The sequence below is a fragment of the Anastrepha ludens genome, chromosome 6 (genome assembly GCF_028408465.1).
Source record: "Anastrepha ludens isolate Willacy chromosome 6, idAnaLude1.1, whole genome shotgun sequence".
In the NCBI taxonomy this organism is placed as follows: domain Eukaryota; kingdom Metazoa; phylum Arthropoda; class Insecta; order Diptera; family Tephritidae; genus Anastrepha; species Anastrepha ludens.
The window spans coordinates 112,906,173-112,932,981 of record NC_071502.1 but is presented as its reverse complement, the minus strand read 5'-3'; the positions used below and the strand labels follow the sequence as shown (position 1 = coordinate 112,932,981).

Here is a 26,809-nt window from a genome sequence, read left to right as displayed (position 1 = left end):
CAGTGGACTTAATGTTGTCTGAGTGTTGTATGAACTTGCTAGTTGGCCGACAAAAAACAAAAGATTCGACAAAAAATTAATTTGTTTGTTTGCAAGTGGTGCGTTACTATCATTCGGAAGTACCCAAGTTTGATAGAAAAGGTGTTCATCCAATACCGGCCACTCCTCGGCAGGCAATGACAAACGTGCGTGTGTATTTCTGCCATGAAAAAGCTACTAATAAAAAATATCAGCCGTTCGTAGTCGGCTTAAAACTGTAGGTCTGTCTCTCTATTTGTGGAAAAACATCAAGACGCGCACCACAAATAGGTGGGGGAGCTCGGTCAAACACCTAAAAATGGTATAAGCGCCAATTATATACTTATATATAACGCGACTATTATCCCGCCGAAAAAAATGTCCCCAATAGGCTTATTTTTCTCGCCGCTTAAACCAGTCAAATACATTATTCCTCCAAAATTTTTATTAACCTTTTAGCCACCTTGACTACAGAAACTTTTTTCTGTTATCTTTTATTTATTATGAAATACGCGACTTTACCATATATCAAACATTTGCACGCGTTTTTTCTTTACAACTCTGCCACAGCATTCAATATCCACTGGCGTAGCTCTGGCGGCACGCTAGCATACGCACCTGGATAATCTTTCTTTGCACAGCTTTCTGCCCACGAAACAACAGTACACCGTCAGCCACCAACGGATCACCCGAATCGCCATTGCAGGCATCCTTCTTCAATGCATAAGCACAAACCATCGACTCCATAATTTGATCCCCATACTTATAAGTGTCCGAAGCGCAACCTTCGCGTTGTACAATGTCTACATCAAGCGCCTGCAAGATCCTTGCTGTTAATATGCAAAGACTGGCACATTTAGTACCCAACCGGATACCACAGCCTGAGTGCCAGTGGGTGGTACTGTCTCTGCTAAGTCAATGAAGCGGATACTTTCCGATTGCGTCACTTTTTGCGCCAAACGTAAGACTGCAATATCATTGACTGTAGTTTTGCCGTTGAAACCTTCATGATATTTCAAAGCAGTCACCTCAACTAAGAGGCCACCACTCCTGGAATTGGTCGAACCTAAACGCACAAGCATATCAGATGGTTCAAAGCCAAGTCGACAATGCGCTGCTGTCACGACGATATCTTCACTAACGCGACTGCCACCACAGAAGTGCATTCCCTCTTCAATTAACCATAACGAAACTTGGTAAAGATGCGCTTCAATAGAGGTATCCTCACCGCCAACAATACGCCCACTGGATTCATCTAGTATAGAAGCGGTAAAGGCGGAGCTAAGTAGAGCACCTAAGATTAGGAGACGATACATGACGTTGTAGAACTTTTAGGAAACTGCTGATAAAACGGATTTGGAAACGTGTTCTTATAAGTAACAAAACGATGATTTAAATACAGTTAGATCAAACTTCTTTCGCCAAACATTTGGCCGAGCTTCTCCACCAAAAATGGGGACTATAACCTATTTTTATAAGAACCTCTATTTCATGTGAGAAATTCACTCAGCCCCTTGCTAATTTCTGTGGAGGGCGAACGCTAATTGAAAAAAAACTGGCACTTACATATATTTTAAAATTTTTCAAGCTTCATAGTAGGCATTGAGCTCTTGGCGAGTAGAAGGGTAGTCACACATATGCCCACTTGGCTTCGATGGCCGAAGAAAACGAACGCACAATTTAATCTTTCAAGAGTAACGGTAAATATACCTACAATGTTGACCAAGAAATTTCAAATGCCCATAATTTATGATAAACGATTACGTAGCGCAAATCAAACCACAAATCAGACACCTGTTTCATATGCATTATTTATATCTATATCTATTTAATCTCTACCTAGCGGCCGCTGTAGCCGCTGGAATGAGTTGGTATGTGACTACTATTCGGTAGTGCTCGGGTTCGAAGCACCGGGCATGAAACAGCAAAATGAGAGCAGCAAAGAAAAATTAATAACAGTCGTCCCCCGGCAGGCAATGGTAAGCCTCTGAGTGCATTCTGTCATGAAAAAGCTCCTCATTAAAAACTATCTGCCTTACGAAGTCGGTATGAAACAGTAGATCCCTACAATTAGTGGGAAAAATTCAAGAAGAACACCGAAGCTTTCACCTCTGTCTTCACTGACGGCTCGAAGATGGAATCGGGAGTCGGAGCAGGGGTTTCCTCTGAATCTCCTTTAAGCTGTCGACTACTGCTAGTGTTTTTCAAGCAGAAGTCTTTGCGATCCTGCAGGCATGCAAAATGCTTAGGGAACGCGGGAGCGAGGGAGATATTAACATTTTCTCTGATAGTCAAGCCGCGATGAAGGCTCTGGCGACGCCATGGTGCAGAACGAAATTGGTAAACTCCTGTAAGGAGGAGATCAAATATCTTGGGTGTGCAAGTAACATTTGTCTGATCTGGGTTCCAGGACATAGGAACTTAGAGGGAAATGAAATTGCTGATGAGCTTGCCAGGAAGGGGACTGAATTGGCCTCAGAGACGTCCTACCCGGTCATCGGCATCCCCCTGACAGTTGTTAAAGGGGAACTGCACAAATTATTTCTCAGGAGAGCGTACAAAAGATGGAGCTCCATTTCTTCATGTGATATTTCGAAAACCCTTTTGCCCCCCTTTGACAATATACGAAGGACTCAGAAAGTTCTGGGGACTATTCGCCATTCAATTTCCAAACTCCTAGCTGTGTTTGCCGCTCACAGACGATCGGCACACACGCGGAAAAGCTAGGGTTACCATTTTACCCTCATTGCAAAAGCTGTGGGACCTTTCAGAGAAGGAGACTGTGGAGCACTTTCTTTCTAAATGTCTAGACGATTAAGGTCACTGGGTGCTCTTTTCTTCGACGGCCTGGGGTAGTGCGCCAACCAAAATCCCATCAATCTTCTCCCTTATATCAGCAGGCTGTAGATATCTGTCTGTTGGAGGTCTCATAATGGTATCAAAACAGCGCTTCAGTGTTATTTGAGGAGTGCCAGACTAGCACTTCAACCATTTCACCTGCCTACCTACACCACAAATAAGAGGACAAGCTCGGCCAAATACCCAAACAAAGGTTTCAAGCGCCAATTATATTTCATTTTATTTATCTATTTAATCTATCTTATCGGAGCTACCGATGAAATGAACATATGCGCTTGTGTTCCTTCCCCACTCCTGCCCATACAAAGTCTGCTATGAAGTGACGACATGAATTGGAATATGCCTGTCACGAATTAAATGATGCCCTGCAGATGTCTAATACGGACCACAAGAAGGCCAGTGCCTTAGCTATCATTTGCTACTAAAATAAAAATGCATTTCTTCAGTTAACTACATTTGAAAATTTTAAACGCTTTCCGCAAACTTTCTTGTATAAAAGCACCTTTAAATTTCGGCGGTCGCCTCCAATATCCAACCGCGCAACGAGGCGACATCACTGTATACACCAGGGTAACCCTTTTTAGCACAGGCATAACCCCATGAAACGATGCCGACCAGTTTTCCCTCAGCAACCAATGGACCACCCGAATCGCCCTGGCACGAGTCCTTCTTCAACGCATAGGCACACAACATCGACTCCTTGATTAGATCGCCATACTTGTAAGTATTCGAAGCGCAATCTGCACGTTTTACAATCTCCAGCTCGACGGCTTGCAAAGTGGTAGGCGGTATTAAGCAGTAGGCAAAACATTTGGTACCCCAACCCGTCACTACGGCTGATGTGCCGGTAGCCGGAGACGTCTGAGCCAATTCTATGTATCCTACACTCTCCGTTTTTTGTATAGCTGTAGCAAGTTTTAATATGCCAACATCATTTTCTATGGTTGAGGCATTATAGTTGGGATGATATTTCACAGCTGCAACCTTCACCAATTCACCACCCTTTTTATTGTTCGTGGAACCGGCGCGTATACGGATACTCGAAGCCTTGAAACTCTGCAAACAATGGGCAGCAGTAACAACAATATTTTCACTAATGAGACTGCCGCCACAAAAGTGACCGCCCAACTTGGTGGAGAGTGAAACTTGATAGGGATGTTCTTCAATAGTCGTAGCCTTGCCGCCCACGATGCGTCCATCCAGATGAGGAGGCATGTATGCACCAAATGCTAGGCTGAGGAGTGCGCAAATAATAATTACGAAGCGCAACATTGGAATACTTTACTGATGGCAGCAGACATCGGGGATGCACTTTTATAGTGGGAAAACTTGCGTCAGCAGCTTAAACATTGAAATGCATAAAAATGTCTGCTTTATCAGCGTGCCAGTGCCGGTGGATGGGAATCGTAAATAAGTGGCATTAGCTAAGTAATGCATAAATAATGCAAGCTCTAAAGAATCTCCCATAGTTGATCGTAAATATACATTGTGCTGAAAGGAACGTATTTTTATTGGCCCTATACCCACTTAAGGGGACAGATAACTGTAAAATTTCAAAAAAAAATTTTTTTTTTTTTTCAAAAAATGTTAATATAATCTTTTAAGAATATGTCAAAAAAATGTAGAACGTAAATTTAAGTATTTCTTCTATTATAGATCGTCAACCGTGACGACTCTATTCTTTGCGTTCGAGCGCTGGGAGAGGTATAGTTACGTTGCCGACTTTAGACGCCTTTTTCTCAAAACTATATTTTTTGAATTGGCGTACACGATAACTCGAAAAGTTATTGAGCGATCTCCATAAAATTGTGCACACATCTTTTTTATGATATTACTTTCTATGTGTTTCAAGTTTTCTGAAACAATTTTTACTAGAAAAAGATATTGACATAGCATTGATTGCAGAAACACACTTCACTGATAAAAGTCTTCTGAAATTTCCTAAATACAAAGTGTATGTGACAAACCATCCTGATGGAAGAGCCCACGCAGGGACTGCTATAATTATTAAATCAAGCATAACGCACAATGAACAACTCCAATATTCGACGCCTTATCTTCAATCCACGACAGTACAAATCTATGACAAAAATGGACCAGTATCTATCTCCTCCATATACTGTCCACCTAGACACATAATAAACTCGGATCAATATGACAAATATATAAAGACGCTTAACAATAGATTTATTGCAGCTGGAGATCTCAATGCAAAACACATTGATTTGGGCTCAAGACTCACCAACAAAAAGGGGGGTATTCTTATTAACGCAATTAATAAAAACAATTGCAGATTTATAAGTACCGGAGAACCTACCTATTGGCCAACTGACGTAAAGAAAATTCCAGACTTGATCGATTTCTGCATAACCAAAAACATAAGCCATAACCAATTGACAATTCAGTCGTGCTATGAGCTTTCTTCTGACCACTCGCCGATATTATATTACTTGAATATGTAAGTCATATAAAATCTATAGATATATCTTTTCGCATACTTAATGACAGAACCAACTGGGAAAAATTCCGCCACCATATTGACGATCAACTTATACCAAATGTGATATTAAAAACGCAACTTGACATTGAGCGTGCCATTATCCATTTCAATGACGTAGTACTAGAAGCAGGGATCAGATCGGTACCAAAGCAAGCAAGTAGAACAAATACACCAACAACTGACATTACTATTAGAAAAAAGAAAGTTAAGAAAAAGATGGCAAAAAACTAGATCATCTGAACAAGAGAAAACTAAACTTAGCTACAAAAATTCTTAAGGATACCTTAAATAAGAGAAATAACAAAGAAATCGAAAACTATTTGAAGAATCTGACTCCCTATCAAGATACAAACTACTCTATATGGAAATGTACTAAAAAATTAAAAACTCAAATAAAACATCAACCACCACTAAAAAAAGATGACAATTCATGGGCTGTTACAAAAGAGGAAAAAGCGAAAACATTGGCAAATTTCTTCGAAAAAGTTCTATCAAATGAGGAAGAAAAGAAAATCAACAACCAAAACAACTTCCACTATGATTTTACAAAAATAAAAAGGACGAATACACACGAAATAATAGCTTGCATCAAAAAAGGAATAAAACATAAAAAAGCTCCCGGATATGACATGATAACAGGAAAAGCATTAGCGGAGCTACCAACCAAGGCATATATATACTTGCGAAACGTTTTTAATGCAAAGTTTCGCTTACAATACTTTCCGAAGCTGTGGAAAGTGGCAGAGATTATTGCTTTGCCAAAACCGCGTAAAGATCCAACTACCGTGTCATCATATAGACCAATAAACTTATTACCGACAATATCTAAAATTGCTGAAAAATTACTGCATGATCGACTAACCCAATTTCTAGACCAAAAACGTATAATACCGGATCATCAATTTGGATTTAGAAAAAAACATTCGACTATTCAACAGATCCATAGAATTACAAATAAAATCCAATCAGACCTTGAAAACAATCGATACTGTGCCGCAGTATTTTTGGACGTAGCTAAAGCGTTTGACAAAGTGTGGCATGAAGGCTTACTCCACAAAATAAAAAGAATGCTACCTTTTGACTACTATCTCATCATAAAAAGCTATCTAACCGACCGAAGCATCTATATTAGATATGACAATCAATGTTCAGGTATTCATCAAATAACTGCTGGAGTTCCGCAAGGAAGCGTTCTTGGCCCTCTACTATATGTTTTATTCACCGCAGATATACCACCTCCTGACGAAACTAATTCTTCAATTGCTACGTTCGCAGACGATACAATACTATTAGCGTCAGACAAAAGCTTAATTATCGCTACTGAAAAACTGCAGCGATACACAAACGCAGTTAAGGAATGGTTTGATAACTGGTGCCTAAAAATCAATGAAGACAAAACCGTACAGGTTATATTTACTAACAAAACAAAATTTACTGCAGTTTCAATTAAAATAAATGATAAAGCAATTACAATAGAATAGGAATAGGAGGATGGTTCCATGTGTAGAAGTCTACGCAAGTGGGGAAAGTTACCGATCGCCATTCACTTGGGAATGGCCAGGACGATTCTTCTGCATATGGTTCAAGCAGCTCACAACGGCCGGGATTAGCCCACGTATCCCCTGGGTAGCTTCCGAACACCCGTTCGGGAGTGAGCTAACGCGAGAAGGCGAAACATTCCATAATAGCTGGTTGTGCGTTGGGTTTGGGACCCGCCACTTAAAAATCCCCCCCAATGAAAAGTTTGAAAAAGCCTCGGATGAGACCTCCCTATACTGATGACGACCCCTGCAAACGAAATAAGGAATATGATTTGAGGGCATGCATCTGGAATGTCCGGTCCCTTAATGGGGAAGCTGCCTCTGCCCGGCTGGTTGATGCCCTCGTGAGAGGAAAGGCTGACATCACTGCCATCCAAGAGATGCGATGGACGGGGCAAGGTAAGAAAACCATAGGACCTTGCGACGTCTACTACAGCTGCCATGTAAAGGAGCGCAAATTCGGTGTCGGATTTGTTGTGGGAGAGAGACTTCGTCGCCAAGTACTATCGTTCACTCCGGCGGACGAGCGTCTCGCAACAATCCGCATCAAAGCCCGTTTTTTTAACATATCGCTAATTTGCGCCCACGCCCCGACGGAAGAGAAAGACGATGCGACCAAAGATTCTTTCTATGAGCGCCTGGAACGCTCCTATGAGCGCTGCCCCCGCCACGACATAAAAATCGTACTTGGCGACTTCAACGCCAGGGTGGGCAAGGAGGGAATTTTTGGTCCCACAGTCGGAAAATTCAGCCTGCACAACGAAACATCCGGTAACGGACAGAGGCTGATCGACTTCGCCGGGGCCCGAAACATGGTTGTCTGCAGCACCAGATTCCAGCATAAGAAGATTCACCAAGCCACCTGGCTGTCTCCTGATCGAAAAACACGAAACCAGATCGATCATGTTGTGACAGATGGAAGACACGCTTGTAGTGTATTAGATGTACGTACGATCCGTGGACCCAACATCGACTCGGATCACTACCTTGTTGCAGCCAAACTGCGCACAAGCCTCTGTGCAGCAAAAAACGTGCATCTACCTACGCAAAGAATGTTCGACATTGAAAAGCTGCAATCACAACAGACAGCCAGAAGATTCGCCACTCGACTCTCACTCCTGCTCTCAGAGAGTACTGCCCAACAAACCGGCATCCACGAACAATGGAGCAACATTTCTCGTTCTCTACGTACCGCCGCCGAAGAAGAAATCGGATTCCGGCGAGCCCGAAAAAACAATTGGTACGACGAGGAATGTCATGCTGCCGCAGAAAGAAAGGATGCCGCCTATAGAGCCACGCTGCGATCGGGCGCAACGCGAGCCATGTGGGATCGCTACAGAGAGCTGAAAAAGGAAGAGAGACGTATTATCCGAAAGAAGAAACGAGAGGCCGAAATACGTGAGTGCGAAGAGCTTGAGATGCTGGCCAACAGGAACAACGCCCGAAAATTCTACCAGAAAGTTCGGCGGCTTACAGAAGGTTTTAAGACCGGGGCGTTTTCCTGTAAGAACAAAGACGGCGAACTGGTGACTGACGTACAGAGCAATCTTAAATTATGGAGGGAACACTTCTCGAACTTATTAAACAGTGACAGCTGCGCATGTCACCGAGAAAGTGAAGATCCCGATACCCCAATCGTTGACGACGGAATTGTCGTTCCGCTGCCCGATCATGACGAGGTGAGAATAGCGATAACGCGGCTAAAGAACAACAAAGCCGCGGGCGCCGACGGACTGCCGGGTGAGCTATTCAAACATGGCGGCGAGGAGCTGGTAAGGTGCATGCATCAGCTTCTATGCAAAATATGGTCGGATGAAAGCATGCCTGCCGATTGGAATTTAAGTGTGCTCTGCCCAATCCATAAGAAGGGCGATCCTGCAATTTGTGCCAATTACCGCGGGATTAGTCTTCTAAATATCGCCTATAAGGTTCTAGTGAACGTATTGTGTGAAAGGCTGAAGCCCACCGTCAACCAACTGATTGGACCTTATCAGTGTGGCTTCAGACCTGGAAAGTCTACCATCGGCCAAATATTCTCAATACGCCAAATCTTAGAAAAAACCCATGAAAGGAGAATCGACACACACCATCTTTTCGTCGACTTCAAAGCTGCATTCGACAGTACGGAAAGGAGTTACCTGTATGCCGCGAGGTCTGAATTTGGTATCCCCGCAAAACTAATATGGCTTTGCAAGATGACGTTGCTCAACACCAGCAGCGCCGTCAGAATTGGGAAGGACCTCTCCGAGCCGTTTGATACCAAACGAGGTTTCAGACAGGGTGACTCGCTGTCGTGTGACTTCTTTAACCTGATGTTGGAGAGCATCGTACGAGCCGCAGAACTTAATCGCTCAGGCACAATTTTTTATAAGAGCGTACAATTGTTGGCGGATGCCGATGATATTGACATCATCGGCCTTAACAACCGCGCTGTTAGTTCTGCCTTCTCCAAACTGGACAAATAGAGAGGCAAAGCGAATGGGTCTGGTGGTGAACGAGGACAAAACGAAGTAGCTCCTGTCTTCAAACAAACAATCGGCGCACTCGCGTATCGGCACCCACGTCACTGTAGACAGTTATAATTTCGAGGTTGTAAAAGACTTCGTCTATTTAGGAACCAGCATTAACACCGATAACAATGTCAGCCTTGAAATCCAACGTAGAATCTCTCTTGCCAACAAGTGCTACTTTGGACTAAGTAGGCAACTGAGCAGTAAAGTCCTCTCTCGACGAACAAAACTAACACTCTACAAGACTCTCATCATGCCCGTCCTAACGTATGGCGCAGAAGCTTGGACGATGACAACATCCAATGAAGCGACGCTTGGAGTGTTCGAGAGAAAGATTCTGCGTAAGATTTTTGGACCTTTGCACGTTGGCAATGGCGAATATCGCAGACGATGGAACGATGGGCTATATGAGCTTTACGACGACATAGACATAGCGCAGCGAATAAAGATCCAGCGGCTACGTTGGCTGGGTCATGTCGTCCAAATGGATACAAACGCTCCGGCTTTGAAAGTATTCGATGCGGTACCAGCTGGTGGTAGCAGAGGAAGAGGGCGGCCTCCTCTGCGTTGGAAATATCAGGTGGAGAAGGACTTGGCTTCACTTGGTGTGTCCAACTGTGGCCGGTTAGCACGAGAAAGAAACGACTGGCGCGCTTTGCTAAACTCGGCCAAAATCGCGTAAGCGGTTATAGCGCCAATTAAGAAGAGAAGAATTACAATAGAATCAACTACTAAATATCTTGGAATTCACTTGGACTCCAAACTAAATTGGAATCACCACATAAAGCAAAAGGTTAAACAAATAAAAGAAAAACTTCGACAACTTCACTGGTTAGTCTGCTCCAAATCCAGACACACTATACAGAACAAGCTGTTAGTGTACAAAACTATGATTAAACCAATCTGGCTATATGGATTACAGGTGTGGGGAACGGCTAAAAAAACTCATATAGAAAAAATCCAACGACAGCAATCAAAGATTCTTCGAATTTTGACCATGTCTGACAGGTACACGAAAAATGATGACATCCACAGGACTTTTAATATAGCAAGAGTAGACGAAGAAATCAAAAAGATAACAACAAGGCACTTTGAAAAAATACACACACACAGTAATACAGAAATTAACAAACTTCTTGAAAGGGAAAGAAACGGGAAAAGTCGTGTAAAGAGAACCCGACCAAGCGACCTAGTATGATAAATGCTAAAAAACCATAAATATGTAAAAAAAATAATTAAAAATAGTTGTAAAATGTAATCATGTAAAGTGAAACTTGTATTATATTATTGTTCAATTGCTATTATTCGTATATTTTAACTAGCGTACCCTCGCCCGCTTCGCTAGACGATAAATTCAATGATTTGCTGAAAGAGAATAAAATTAATACGAAACAAGGCAATTCTTTGATACAATTTCATTCGAACTTTATTGTAACACTTTTTGGTAGACAACGTTTTTGGTTTTTTCATCTTTCGCGTAAATGAATAATGACGATGGTTTGCCTACTCGTGAGCAAGCTACATACAATTGTCCATGAGAAAAAATTGCGTATTCTAAATTAATACCGCACATTTGTAGAGACAAGGCGAATAGGGAACTGCAAACGTTTGAAATCGAATGGTAAATCCGTCGGAATCAGTGGAATTCAGGGTATCAAAATGTCTTCTCCTTTGTACTTCCCTTTCAAAATTGTTGCTTCAATAATGTTACCTATTAGCTTCTTCACAGCGAGTCTGGTACCGTTGCAAAGTCGTGGCACATTAATGTTGCGTAGCATAATAATCGGTGCTCCAATTTTTAATCGTAAATTATGAGGTGGTAAGCCTGGCAAATCGAGTGAGTTTAAGAATTCAGTTGGATAATTTACGACCTCATCTTGATCAGTAATAGTATCCATTGACTTATACGCAACTATGTCACCAGGTATTTGATCTAAAATAGCTGAATTTATATCATTGACGTCCTTATTTTTCCCAGCTAAAATTGCTCTTTCGCTGAGTCAATCATGGTTTTTGTAATGTTGAACTATGTTTGGAAATACACTCTGTATCAATGCCTCTTTAGACTGTGCAAAAGTGCAGAAATTGTTAGGCAATGTTATCATTCCTGTTGTTTTTGAAAAAAGGTTTATTTTTTTTTGTTAAAAAGTGTTTTTTGAAGTTTTGAAAAACACTTCGCTCTAACAAATTTCTTCTCAGTTAATTGCTGAAAATTAAATATTTTGAAAAAACAATTTTTTTTTTAATTTAACGTTTTTGAGAAAATTTTGTTCTTGAAAAAATTTCATACTTTTGTAAAAGTTTAAATTGATTTGTTAAAAAAGATTTTTTTCCGCTTTGAAAAACACCCCCTCGAAAAAATGTATTCTCTATTAATAGTGGAATATGAAATGCTTTGAAAACACCATTTTTTTTTTTAAATTTTGTTTGGTTTTCAGAAAATTTTGTTTTGAAAAAATTTCATACCCTTATAAAAGTTGTATTTTATTTTATTTGTTTAAAATTTTTGAAATTTTTTTTTTGTAATATTAGAAAAATACCTCTTCGAAGAAATTTCTTTTATCTTTTTGAGGAAAATTTGGTTTTGAAAAAATTTCATGCTTTCGAAATTTTTTTATTTTACTTTATTTCTTCAAAATTTTTGAAAACCATTTTTTTTATAACTTTCGAAAAACACCCCTTTGAAAAAATGTTTTCTATGTGTCATAGTGGTATTCCATTAACTTTTAGGATTATAGTCAAATACTTACAAATATCTACGCTTTCACAAATAGCAACAATAAACAAATTTCCTCAAAACTAAAAAATTTACTTTTTTTCTAAAAAAATTCTAAACAAACAACGTAATAAATTTAGAATTTTGTGTTCACGAAAAAACAGTATTGTTTTTATTGTATTAACTGAAAACCAAAATGTTGCAAAAAATCAAAACAAAACTAAATTATTTTTTTGTGTTCATTTGGTCCATATGTTCCATAAAAAGTTGATATGGTAAATAATATGCAGGGTCTGATACACGCAAATTTCCATTGACCATTATAGTGACAAAATTATCGATCACCAATTCCAACAGGATTTCAAAATCAGAGTTGGAATGAGTTGTTGTATGGTGTACTTCTGAAAAAAATGAGAAATAAACAAAATAAATCTAAAAATTCGAATTCTAACTTTATCTTGTGTATGTTCTTATTACCTTTGAATTTTCCAAGAATTTTTTTTATCATTTCGCGTTTCTTTCCTTTTTCATTCGATTCCAACATTTGTTCATAGCCGAAAACATCGTTTGCAAACGCATTCATTTCCATATAGAATTGGTCAAAGAAAGCATTGCTCAATTGAATTGAAACATTATTTTCATAAATACTTAGGACCTTAACTAATGCACCTTGGTACATACCTAACGCAGATATTCATCGCGACCTTGACATCGATACTATTGATGAAACAATACAAAGCGCTAGCAGAAGACACATAAATAGACTATTAACGCATACAAATCCTATGATGAGAAGACTACCAAATAAAGAAAAATCTACCCAAAGTCGGCTTAACCGTCAAACACCAACAGATCTTGCAAAATCCTTGTAATCAATTGTCAACTAATCGTATATATCATTGTTTGTTAACCACTTGTTTTTAAATAATATGTATATATTTCTTCTAAATGAGCTTGGGGGCATTGGCCTTTCAATATCACTCTCATTCCATCTTTTTGTAAATCAAATTACTTATTGTCTAACGACAGGTGTAATATTTTATGGAAGAAATAAAAAAAAAAAAAAAAATTTTCATTCGAATCATTTGAAATTTCTGTATACAATACATTTCTGTATCACAATACAAATACAAAAAATTCAAAAAAAGTTGTACACATAAAATGAATGTCGATTCGAAACTTACTTTAATCTAACAATCGAGCAAGTTTTGTTTTGGACAATATTTTAATTTTTTTTTTTTTTTATATGAAGAAAATATTTAAAAGAAATTTTTTTTTGCTAAAAACCTTCCCCTAGTGGATCCCTATAATATGAAAAAAGAACGAATAAAATTGGCCTCGTATCGGCCCAAAAAAATGCGGACAAACGAACATCATTTCATTTTTATATATATAGATTTTATCGCTTTTGACACTGGCCATTAAGCGATGTATATAAATCCTGACCAAATTGTTAAACAACTTAATGTCAAAGGACAGATGTATAAAATAAATGGGGAATATAAAAAAAAAAAAACAAAAAAAAAAAAGTTTTCGGAAATTTTTTTATAAAAAAAGTTTTTTGAAGCAAAAATAGTACAAAAATTCGCCCCAAAATTCATTTTTTTTAAGCATTTTATTCCGCGATTTTTTCTCCATTTGTTTTTAATTCATATAGAAATTATGTATTAATGTCATAAAGCAAATTTTTGGTTTCAAAAAATGTATATTATTTTAATGTATAAATAAACTGTATGCAAATTTTGAAAAAAAAAAAATGTTTACTTCTTCATTTTAAATAATTTTAATGAAAATCAGGGAAGCACTTTTGTATGTTTTCAACTATGCGTAGCAGTGATTTCCTTTATTCCAGGTGAACTAACGCATAGTCTTTTTAAACAGCAGAGGCAGATATGTAGATGTATTTGAATATATTGGACTTTATTATCTAATCAGCAAAGCTCGTTTGAGACGGCTAGAGTTGCAATGCAAGCACTAACTGATATTGCCCAGTCATAAATAAAAGCTTGAAACGTACTACGAGCCCTCTCCACCAACGATCGGAATCTTCCGGCACTAGCACAATTTCGTTGCACTCTTTACAGCACAGATGACACCGGGCGTTTCGGCAAGCACGTACTCATATTCATGAGTCTACGGACTTATCACATTTTCAATATTAATATTTTGCGACTATTTGGATATAAAGTATCTATTCATAAGATGGCCACTGTAATTAACAACAAACGCATTCGCTTGACTACTTCAAAGTAATGTTTGGCGGTGTTCGATTGCATTTCGCTTCTTAACAAAACATGAATTGGTGACAACCCACCAGAGATTAAGCTACAGTCTAGTGGGCTTCCCGTAGTGAATCGTAGCCAAGGAATGTCAAGATGTTTCCGCCGGCAAATGAAGTAGTAGAAGTAGTTTTTTGGTATTAAAAAGGGTAGATCCCAAACAGTCGAATGAAGAGAGGCCATCGATGAAACGAACGTTGGATAAAATAGTGTGTCGAACTAAAAAGAGGCTATGTTGGAAAAAAAAGCTTTTTTTATTTAAATTTTTTTTTAAATTATAATATTTATTTATTTTTATTAAATTTGTTCCTTATTTAAATTTTCACCCAATCATTGAATTTTCCTCGTATCCACAAAATATCGTTAAATTAAATACTCGAAAGTAAGTTTGTGCGGAAAGAAACAAATTGTGTGCCATTATGTGGTTTTGTGTCGACAATTATTTCACCCATTTATTTTGCTCTGAGACTGCTTTTAAGCTTATATGTAAGTCGAATTTTAATTTATTTTGTCATATTTATTGTTGCTTATTTGCGACCGAGAAAGAGCGAAAAACAAATGCATGCAAACTTTGAAAGTTTACTGAGTTAGCAAATATCGAATTCTAATTTTACCGAACTTGGACTCAAGACGCCGCGTAAGAGTGTAGGTAAAGGACCTTTCAAAAGAGACGCACAGATGTCAGTAGTGAATAACTCCAACTACAACATAGTGCGAAAATTCGTTATTTTTTTGTGGAAATAATCGCCCAAATGAGTGGAGAATTCAAAGGCTGGTGAAAAAATTAAAAAAAACTGGTTTTGTTAAGGATATAAGAAGACGGGTAGACTAAAAATTGGACGTTCTGTAGCACAAAGTACTGCTGAACAACCTTCAACATCGATATCTCGACGTTCGCAACAATTATGAGTCGACTGTTTGGAGAAATTTACCCGTAGACGAGCTCATGGTGGACATTTAAACGATGTAATTTCTCACATATATTGCTAAGAGCCTTGTTTTGAATACAAAATAGTGAAACCTGAAAGAATCTACATTTTTACATGGTTTATTTTAAACAACATCTAAGCGCATTTTTGAAAAACCCTTTAATACAAGGCTAAATGAGGTGCAAGCAAAATCACGCTTAAGTAACAGTTCTTCATTTGGTCTCAATCAAAACGGATTCATATAATATGTATATACGGTGGTCACCGTAGCCGAAAGCGTTAGTGCGTGACTGCTATTTAGGAGAGTGGAGGTTAGACTCTCTCATTGAGAGTACGAGTAAATGATCTAACATCAAGTCCGATATTTCCGGTTAATCGTCGAAATAAAATTCAAACACAGTTTTTTTTTAATATTTGCTTTTTGTGAAAAAATTCTTTATTTGCTGAAAATTATCGATTTAAGCCATGCTAGCCATGGTAAACTCGACCCACGAGCGTAGTGAAGGTACATCAGAGTATACACCAGGGTAGCCAGTCCTGGCACAGCCGTAACCCCATGATACAACACCAACCAATTGGCTGTTAGCCACCAATGGACCACCAGAGTCACCCTGGCAAGCATCCTTACTCATTGCATAAGCGCAAACCATTGTTTCCTGGATTTGCGAACCATACTTGTACGTGCTAGAGGCGCAAGCCGCCTCATCAACAATATCTACTTCGACTTCTTGGAGAGTAGTGGGCAAAGATATGCAAGTAAGGTAGCGTTTAGTACCCCAACCGGTGACTACAGCCAAAGTGCCAGTTGCTGGTGTCTTTTCGGCCAATTTGATGTATTTAATATTGGCGGACTCTGCCACTGGAGAAGACAAGCGGATCACAGCAATGTCGTTGACCATGTCTTTGAATTGTAGCCAGGATGGTAAGTGAATGATTTTACAGAAACCAATTCGCCACCACTGTTGTAATAGGTTGAACCCAAACGAACGTAGATTTGTGATGCCGAATACGTTTGCAAACAATGGGCGGCGGTAACGATGAACTCAGAGCTGACGATACTGCCACCGCAAAAGTGTGAACCGGACTTGAGTTGCAAGGACACCTGGTAAGGGTGAGCTGAAATGGTGGTGTCTACACCATTCACAATACGTCCATCTAATTCGTCTGGCAAGGACGCACCACAAGCCAAGCTAACCAAAGCGAAGAGGGCTACAAAGCGAAACATTTTCAAAAATTGACTGTTGATTGTGTAAAATCGGCAACGGTTTTATATAGTGGCCGGTGTGACTGATATCACAAGAAGGGAACAACAACAATAACGCAGATAATGGACAAACTTAAGCGCTATCTCTTGATGGAAGGACTATGCCATAATAGCAAACATTTGATATTATTATCTCTGCTATTTGATATCGTTCTTATAGCTTTTAATGCTTTCGATACTCGTAACATGTCTTTCGCCGGACGCCTTTATCAGTGAAAAGACGCACTTCCAATTAAAAAGATTCAAATCAATTTTTTCTTTATATAATATAATTTTTATATATAATTTCATATAATTCCACTAAGTTATGTGGTCATTCTTGTTGTGACAATCTTTCAGACTATTTTATGCTAAAATATCTTCTAATGCCAGAGTGTGGTTTTGTCGATACTGCTCGCGATATTTCTAAGCAAAATTCTTTGACTTGGAACTGTTTACTGTCATAAGCTGTTGCTGAAATTACCCAATTTGTTTACAACCTACAGCTACGCAATTTGTTTACAAAAAAATATGCATCTGAACGCAAAGAGATGAATTATTCTACATTCTATGATTGACTACCGTTCGGGAGTGCGTAGGTTCCAATCTCCGTGCATGAAACAACAAAATTGTAGAAAAAGTTTTTTCGAATAGCGGTCGCCCCTCGGCAGACAAGGGCAAACGTCCGAGTGTATTTCTGTCATGAAAAACTCCTCATAAAAAATATCTGCCGTTCGGAGTCGGCTTAAAAGTGTAGGTCCCTCCATTTGTGGAGCAATATGAAGATGCGCGCCACAAATAGGAGGAGGAGGAGCTCTTTCAAATACCTAACAGAAGTTCAATCTGGAAAGTAGCGTACCTCGCAAACCTTCAACGTCAAATTCTCAACAGTTACTCCAGTGAAGAATACCAGCTTTTTCAAGAAGAGGCAAGCGTTTCTCTTATTGAAAGAGAGACGCTCTCAATTTAAACTCAAATGAGTTTCTTCACTGGGTCTTGAACATAACATAAAGTATGATACTTCCATTCCTCCTGGAAATATAGTGTTTTATAAATTTTTAATATGAACCAAGAAAATGCGATCAACTACGGCATGAAAAGTTGGAGCAGGCAGTTGAACAAGTACATATGAGTATGTGCCACCTTTTTTTTTTTGTTCACTCCTCTCGGGAGCATAGGGCCTCGACAAGACTCTTCCATCGTACACGGTTCTGTCTACTGTTGTTTTTATACCGTCCCATGAAATTTCGGCATCTGGCAGTTCGCGAAGCATCGACCTTCTCCAAGTGTTTTTTAGTCGACCGCGACCTCTGCTCCCTTGCGGGTTCCAGTCTAATGCCATTCTCTTAATGCTATCTGGTGGTTTTCTCAATATGAGAACAATGAAATTGACCCATTTTTTGGTGCGTATGGTTGCTGGCGATGAAAATGGGTCTCATATGAGACAGCCTAATGTTCATATGGTATGGATGATCACAACTTGACGGCGATGGCCACACAGCCAACGAAGCAGTCTATGTATTGCAAATGAAGTTTTCATTAAGAATAATTTCACGAAATTCTGCACCAATTTGGTCGCCAATATTGGGTTATTTTACGCCTTGAGACTATTTGATGTGCGGCCAAATCAAAGATAGGGTTCATGTGAATAAACCAGCAGCAATTGATGAACCCTCAATTGAATTGAAAGGTAATTTGCGACGCGGAAAACGAGACCCAATTATATCTAAATTACATCGGAAATTACACAGAAAGAAACGACATTTGAGGACATTTGTGAAATATCATTTATCAGCCATTCATTTATCAGCCCGACACTACTTGTCTTGCATTGGTTTCCTTAATCTATTTGATTTCTGACAGGGTAGGTGATTAGCCTGCCGTTATCAGGTATTAAATGAATACCCATTCAAAAAATGTATTAAATTTGAATTTAAAAAAGAAACTTGAAAGACCCTGTATTTGCACAAATTAATTGTATGAAATCTCGGCAAGACTGCCAAATTTAATTTAATTTTATTTTTTAACTGCACTTTTATTGTTTCTTACACTGGACAACTGGCTATTATTTTTATTTTTTATTTTTTGTTTTTGTTTTTGATTCACTAAGAAGGCACGCCAATAAAAAAGTACGATCACCTGTGTTGACAATAATAGCAGCGCGACATATGGCAAAGTTTGGCCATTTATTTACTTTTTATATAATTCTTTTTATTTTTTATTTAATAGGAATATGAATAAGTTCGTGCGGTTTTACAACAGATGGCGTAACTTGATTATTATTCCATCGATCCACATTTCCAAACATTCATTGGAGAGCTACTGTCGTAAGGCACAAACGTCAGTATAAGTTTTTTATTTGAAGCGTAAACAACAATATTTTTACCACACTTGAAAATGTCGAATTTCGTGCCAAATAATGTGTTTTTGCGGGGAATTCTTCTTCATTATTTTAATATGAAGAAAAAAGCAGCCGAAAGTCATCGTATCTTGTTGGAAGTTTATGGTGAGCATGCTCTATCTGAGCGAACGTGCCAGAAGTGGTTTGCACGCTTTAAAAGTGGTGATTTTGGCTTGGAAGACGAAGAACGCGAGGGTGCGCCGCCAAAGTTCATGGATACCGAATTGGAGGAATTGCTCGATCAAGATCCGGCTCAAACGCAAGAAGAGGTTGCAAAAACTTTGGGAGTTGATCAATCAACCATTTCCAAACGTTTAAAAGCCATGGGAATGATCCGAAAGGTAGGCCATTGGGTGCCGTATGAATTGAAGCCAAGAGACGTTGAACGCCGTTTTATGGCATGCGAACAACTGCTTCAACGGCACAAAAGAAAGGGTTTTTTGCATCGAATTGTGACTGGCGATGAAAAGTGGGTCCATTACGACAATCCAAAACGTCGGGCAACGTATGGATACCCTGGCCATGCTTCAACATCGACGTCGGCGCAGAATATTCATGGCCTGAAGGTTATGCTGTGTATCTGGTGGGACCAGCTGGGTGTTGTGTATTATGAGCTACTGAAACCGAATGAAACGATTACGGGGGATGTCTACCGACGACAATTGATGCGTTTGAGCCGAGCACTGCGAGAAAAACGGCCGCAATACGCCGATAGACACGACAAAGTTATTTTGCAACATGACAATGCTCGGCCACATGTTGCACAAGTGGTCAAAACATACTTAGAAACGCTCAAATGGGATGTCCTACCCCACCCGCCGTATAGTCCAGACCTTGCGCCATCCGATTACTATCTCTTCCGATCGATGCAACATGGCCTGGCTGACCAGCACTTCCGTAATTACGATGAAGTCAAAAAATGGATCGATTCGTGGATTGCGGCAAAACCGACCGAATTTTTCACAAAGGGAATCCGTGAATTGCCAGAAAGATGGGAAAAAGTAGTAGTAAGCGATGGACAATATTTTGAATATTAAATTTGTAACCATTTTACGTCAATAAAGTTTCAAATTTCGAAAAAAACCGCACGAACTTATTCATAGTCCTATTATAAAAATATAGTTTATACTACAATAAAAATCGTATTAATCAACCAATTTTTTATCACAACTCCTCGTATGCAGCTTTATTGCCCGTTGCAGTTTTATTGCTAATTGCAGTTTTATTGCCCAAAGTATTTGCTCTCATTTGCAAGAAAAAGCCCAGCGCCAATAACGAAAAAAAATTCCCAAAAATAAACGGCGCTCGTAGTCATTTCAAACTTGGTGTTGCTATACAAAAATTCAATAAGTCAATTTTTCGCAAAATTTCAAACTTTGCGTTACATAATTTTTGTTGTAGTATGAACTATAGTATATTTTCATAAAAAAAATAGTGGTGTGTTTATAATTTTGTAACGAGATGTATAATGAGAACGAATTGTAGCGGTACAAAATAAAAGTGTTTAGGACAAATATATACGAGTATATAAAAGGCGGCCGCCGTAGCCGAATGGATCGGTGCGTGACTACCATTCGGAATTCACAGAGAGAACGTCGGTTCGAGTCTCGGTGAAACACCAAAATTAAGAAAAACATTTTTCTAATAGCGGTCGCCCCTTGGCAGGCAATGGCAAACCTCCGAGTGTATTTCTACCATGAAAAAGCTCCTCATAAAAATATCTGCCGTTCGGAGTCGGCTTGAAACTGTAGGTCCCTCCATTTGTGGAACAACATCAAGGCGCACACCACAAATAGGAGGAGGAGCTCGGCCAAAGACCCAAAAAGGGTGTATATATTATACAACATATATATATATATGTAAAAGGTCATCAAATTGGTGGTACTTTTTCAAATAGGGTCTTTTTGACAGATCACGCATGACTACTGTCAAACTACGTACATAATTTTTTCAGTATTTATTGACATTTCATCATGGAAAGACTTACGCTTCAACCACGTTTATAAATTGTACAAATATGTATTACGAAAATCGACGCTCTGTGAAAAGTGTTCATCGCACGTTCAGGCGGTGTACATAGCCATCCTACCGAACCAACTATTCGGCAAACCATCGACAAAATTGATAATAATTTTACATTATTGGATGATACTCGTCCAATTAGTAGAACCCGTACAGCCCGAAGAGAAGAGAATGTAGAGGCTGTAAATGAGAGTTTTGCCGAGGACACGGAAGAACAACAACTTGTTGTTGTTGGGACCCGAATTTCGTTCAGCGATGACGTCCATTTTTAGCTTAATGACGACGTCAATAAACAAAATTGCCATATTGGAACTGAAGAGCAATCCGAAAAAATTTTTTTTCAAGATTTATCGGCAATTTTGTTCATCGGGTCACAATCGATTTTTTTTTTAGCATAAAAGAATTTTTTTTTTTTCAATTTAAAATCCGATACCTCTAAGTTGATCACCCTTTACATATATACCCATATCAATAGGTTAGGTTGTAATGGTTGCCCAGAAAGTGGGCCCACTTGGACGAAAGAAGTTTGGTTCATCCTTTGTGATACCATTGCAAGGGGGGAAAAAAGAGGTGAAGGAAAACGATAGGGCGAAAAGGAGTGGGGTAGGGTGTATTTGTGAACTATGAACGGTGACTAATTTGCGGCTGTGTTAGCCGTTTTATGCTGCTGATGAAGTTCATCAGATTTTTGAAATCAAGACCTACTATGTCAGCAGGGCAGAAAAGAAGTGGGAGTTAAATCTTATTCCCGCGAGAGCGAGCAGGTGCTGAGATGATCCCATCATAAAGCTAACGTAAAAGGGGCACGAAGTAATTCCAAGTCTCACGGCATGTATGCTCCGCGGATACTGCCCCTTGAGGATTCTCACAATATTTGAGAGCTGATCAAGAGGAAAATGGTTACAATCGAAACCAAATTTTGTTCGCTTTTCATTGTTTGGATATCGCCCTACATGAAATATTTTAACAGTGCGGGATGAAATTTTATTTTCTTTGTTAACCTTTTTGACTAATGTCATACCAGTCATGAATAAAAGCTTGAAACGTACCACGAGCCCTCTCCACCAACGATCGGAATCTTCCGGCACTAGCACAATTTCGTTGCAGTCCTTACAGCACAGGTAACACCGAGCGTTTCGACAAAGCACGTACTCGTATTGATGAGTCTACGACTTATCACATTTTCAATATTAATATTTTGCGACTATTTGGATATAAAGTATCTATTCATAAGATGGCCACTGTAATTAACAACAAACGCATTCGCTTGACTACTTCAAAGTAATGTTTGGCGGTGTTCGATTGCATTTCGCTTCTTAACAAAACATGAATTGGTGACAACCCACCAGAGATTAAGCTACAGTCTAGTGGGCTTCCCGTAGTGAATCGTAGCCAAGGAATGTCAAGATGTTTCCGCCGGCAAATGAAGTAGTAGAAGTAGTTTTTTGGTATTAAAAAGGGTAGATCCCAAACAGTCGAATGAAGAGAGGCCATCGATGAAACGAACGTTGGATAAAATAGTGTGTCGAACTAAAAAGAGGCTATGTTGGAAAAAAAAGCTTTTTTTATTTAAATTTTTTTTTAAATTATAATATTTATTTATTTTTATTAAATTTGTTCCTTATTTAAATTTTCACCCAATCATTGAATTTTCCTCGTATCCACAAAATATCGTTAAATTAAATACTCGAAAGTAAGTTTGTGCGGAAAGAAACAAATTGTGTGCCATTATGTGGTTTTGTGTCGACAATTATTTCACCCATTTATTTTGCTCTGAGACTGCTTTTAAGCTTATATGTAAGTCGAATTTTAATTTATTTTGTCATATTTATTGTTGCTTATTTGCGACCGAGAAAGAGCGAAAAACAAATGCATGCAAACTTTGAAAGTTTACTGAGTTAGCAAATATCGAATTCTAATTTTACCGAACTTGGACTCAAGACGCCGCGTAAGAGTGTAGGTAAAGGACCTTTCAAAAGAGACGCACAGATGTCAGTAGTGAATAACTCCAACTACAACATAGTGCAAAATTCGTTATTTTTTTGTGGAAATAATCGCCCAAATGAGTGGAGAATTCAAAGGCTGGTGAAAAAATTAAAAAAAAAACTGGTTTTGTTAAGGATATAAGAAGACGGGTAGACTAAAAATTGGACGTTCTGTAGCACAAAGTACTGCTGAACAACCTTCAACATCGATATCTCGACGTTCGCAACAATTATGAGTCGACTGTTTGGAGAAATTTACCCGTAGACGAGCTCATGGTGGACATTTAAACGATGTAATTTCTCACATATATTGCTAAGAGCCTTGTTTTGAATACAAAATAGTGAAACCTGAAAGAATCTACATTTTTACATGGTTTATTTTAAAACAACATCTAAGCGCATTTTTGAAAAACCCTTTAATACAAGGCTAAATGAGGTGCAAGCAAAATCACGCTTAAGTAACAGTTCTTCATTTGGTCTCAATTAAAACGGATTCATATAATATGTATATACGGTGGTCACGGTAGCCGAATGCGTTAGTGCGTGACTGCTATTCAGGAGAGCGGAGGTTCGAATATCCTTCATGAACATCAAATAATAGAAAACTTTTTTCGAATAGCGATCGCCCCCCGGCAGGCAATGGCAAACCTCCGAATGTATTTCTACCGTGAAAAAGCTTTTCATAAAAATTACTTGCCATTCGCAGTCGGCCTAAAACTGTACGACTCTCCATTTGTGGAAGAACATCAAGACGCATGCCACAAATAGAAGGAGGACAAAAAAAACGAACAGAAGTGTAAGCGCCAATTATTATTTTTTTTATATAATAGTGGTATATTTTTTTTTGTGTTCCTTTGTTGGTTTGCTTTTATTCATTTTGACTTTGCAAAAACCAAATACGTGTAAATGTTGTTTTTGCTCTAGTGACTTCTCATTGCAAGAATTTGCTTTGATTACCATTGGTTTTGTCAGAGCATAAATGTTAGACTCTCTCATTGAGAGTACGAGTAAATGATCTAACATCATGTCCGATATTTCCGGTTAATCGTCGAAATAAAATTGAAACACAGTTTTTTTTTTTTTATTTTTGCTTTTTTGTGAAAAAATTCTTTATTTGCTGAAAATTATCGATTTAAGCCATGCTAGCCATGGTAGACTCGACCCACGAGCGTAGTGAAGGTACATCAGAGTATACACCAGGGTAGCCAGTCCTGGCACAGCCGTAACCCCATGATACAACACCAACCAATTGGCTGTTAGCCACCAATGGACCACCAGAGTCACCCTGGCAAGCATCCTTACTCACTGCATAAGCGCAAACCATTGTTTTCTGGATTTGCGAACCATACTTGTACGTGCTAGAGGCGCAAGCCGCCTCATCAACAATATCTACTTCGACTTCTTGGAGAGTAGTGGGCAAAGATATGCAAGTAAGGTAGCATTTAGTACCCCAACCGGTGACTACAGCCAAAGTGCCAGTTGCTGGTGTCTTTTCGGCCAATTTGATGTATTTAATCTTGGCGGACTCTGCCACAGGAGAAGACAAGCGGATCACAGCAATGTCGTTGACCATGGTCTTTGAATTGTAGCCAGGATGGTAAGTGAATGATTTTACAGAAACCAATTCGCCACCACTGTTGTAATAGGTTGAACCCAAACGAACGTAGATTTGTGATGCCGAATACGTTTGCAAACAATGGGCGGCGGTAACGATGAACTCAGAGCTGACGATACTGCCACCGCAAAAGTGTGAACCGGACTTGAGTTGCAAGGACACCTGGTAAGGGTGAGCTGAAATGGTGGTGTCTACACCATTCACAATACGTCCATCTAATTCGTCTGGCAAGGACGCACCACAAGCCAAGCTAACCAAAGCGAAGAGGGCTACAAAGCGAAACATTTTCAAAAATTGACTGTTGATTGTGTAAAATCGGCAACGGTTTTATATAGTGGCCGGCGTGACTGATATCACAAGAAGGGAACAACAACAATAACGCAGATAATGGACAAACTTGAGCGCTATCTCTTGATGGAAGGACTATGCCATAATAGCAAACATTTGATATTATTATCTCTGCTATTTGATATCGTTCTTATAGCTTTTAATGCTTTCGATACTCGTAACATGTCTTTCGCCGGACGCCTTTATCAGTGAAAAGACGCACTTCCAATTAAAAAGATTCAAATCAATTTTTTCTTTATATAATATAATTTTTATATATAATTTCATATAATTCCACTAAGTTATGTGGTCATTCTTGTTGTGACAATCTTTCAGACTATTTTATGCTAAAATATCTTCTAATGCCAGAGTGTGGTTTTGTCGATACTGCTCGCGATATTTCTAAGCAAAATTCTTTGACTTGGAACTGTTTACTGTCATAAGCTGTTGCTGAAATTACCCAATTTGTTTACAACCTACAGCTACGCAATTTGTTTACAAAAAAATATGCATCTGAACGCAAAGAGATGAATTATTCTACATTCTATGATTGACTACCGTTCGGGAGTGCGTAGGTTCCAATCTCCGTGCATGAAACAACAAAATTGTAGAAAAAGTTTTTTCGAATAGCGGTCGCCCCTCGGCAGACAAGGGCAAACGTCCGAGTGTATTTCTGTCATGAAAAACTCCTCATAAAAAATATCTGCCGTTCGGAGTCGGCTTAAAAGTGTAGGTCCCTCCATTTGTGGAGCAATATGAAGATGCGCGCCACAAATAGGAGGAGGAGGAGCTCTTTCAAATACCTAACAGAAGTTCAATCTGGAAAGTAGCGTACCTCGCAAACCTTCAACGTCAAATTCTCAACAGTTACTCCAGTGAAGAATACCAGCTTTTTCAAGAAGAGGCAAGCGTTTCTCTTATTGAAAGAGAGACGCTCTCAATTTAAACTCAAATGAGTTTCTTCACTGGGTCTTGAACATAACATAAAGTATGATACTTCCATTCCTCCTGGAAATATAGTGTTTTATAAATTTTTAATATGAACCAAGAAAATGCGATCAACTACGGCATGAAAAGTTGGAGCAGGCAGTTGAACAAGTACATATGAGTATGTGCCACCTTTTTTTTTTTGTTCACTCCTCTCGGGAGCATAGGGCCTCGACAAGACTCTTCCATCGTACACGGTTCTGTCTACTGTTGTTTTTATACCGTCCCATGAAATTTCGGCATCTGGCAGTTCGCGAAGCATCGACCTTCTCCAAGTGTTTTTTAGTCGACCGCGACCTCTGCTCCCTTGCGGGTTCCAGTCTAATGCCATTCTCTTAATGCTATCTGGTGGTTTTCTCAATATGAGAACAATGAAATTGACCCATTTTTTGGTGCGTATGGTTGCTGGCGATGAAAATGGGTCTCATATGAGACAGCCTAATGTTCATATGGTATGGATGATCACAACTTGACGGCGATGGCCACACAGCCAACGAAGCAGTCTATGTATTGCAAATGAAGTTTTCATTAAGAATAATTTCACGAAATTCTGCACCAATTTGGTCGCCAATATTGGGTTATTTTACGCCTTGAGACTATTTGATGTGCGGCCAAATCAAAGATAGGGTTCATGTGAATAAACCAGCAGCAATTGATGAACCCTCAATTGAATTGAAAGGTAATTTGCGACGCGGAAAACGAGACCCAATTATATCTAAATTACATCGGAAATTACACAGAAAGAAACGACATTTGAGGACATTTGTGAAATATCATTTATCAGCCATTCATTTATCAGCCCGACACTACTTGTCTTGCATTGGTTTCCTTAATCTATTTGATTTCTGACAGGGTAGGTGATTAGCCTGCCGCTATC

General features: G+C 39.0%; 2 protein-coding genes across 2 annotated transcripts in view; both read right to left on the bottom strand.

The window, feature by feature from the left end:
- Window positions 1-851: 851 nt before the first annotated feature.
- Window positions 852-1,334, bottom strand: LOC128867244 (trypsin-like). The gene has a single exon (XM_054108347.1). It carries the CDS (start codon window positions 1,332-1,334, stop codon window positions 852-854), a length of 483 nt encoding a protein of 160 aa, XP_053964322.1.
- A 2,032-nt stretch (window positions 1,335-3,366) lies between these two features.
- Window positions 3,367-26,809, bottom strand: part of LOC128867243 (transmembrane protease serine 9-like) — a 35,649-nt gene continuing 12,206 nt past the window's right edge. The window contains 5 exon segments of the mRNA XM_054108346.1: window positions 3,367-4,156; window positions 15,356-15,444; window positions 15,817-16,253; window positions 16,256-16,605; window positions 24,137-24,916. Of these exon segments, the coding sequence (XP_053964321.1) occupies window positions 3,382-4,156; window positions 15,356-15,444; window positions 15,817-16,253; window positions 16,256-16,605; window positions 24,137-24,916 (2,431 nt within the window). The 3' untranslated portion in view covers window positions 3,367-3,381.

Excerpts from the sequence above, each read along its gene's own strand:
- LOC128867244 (XM_054108347.1), bottom strand. The coding sequence starts at position 1,334 with ATGTATCGTCTCCTAATCTTAGGTGCTCTACTTAGCTCCGCCTTTACC.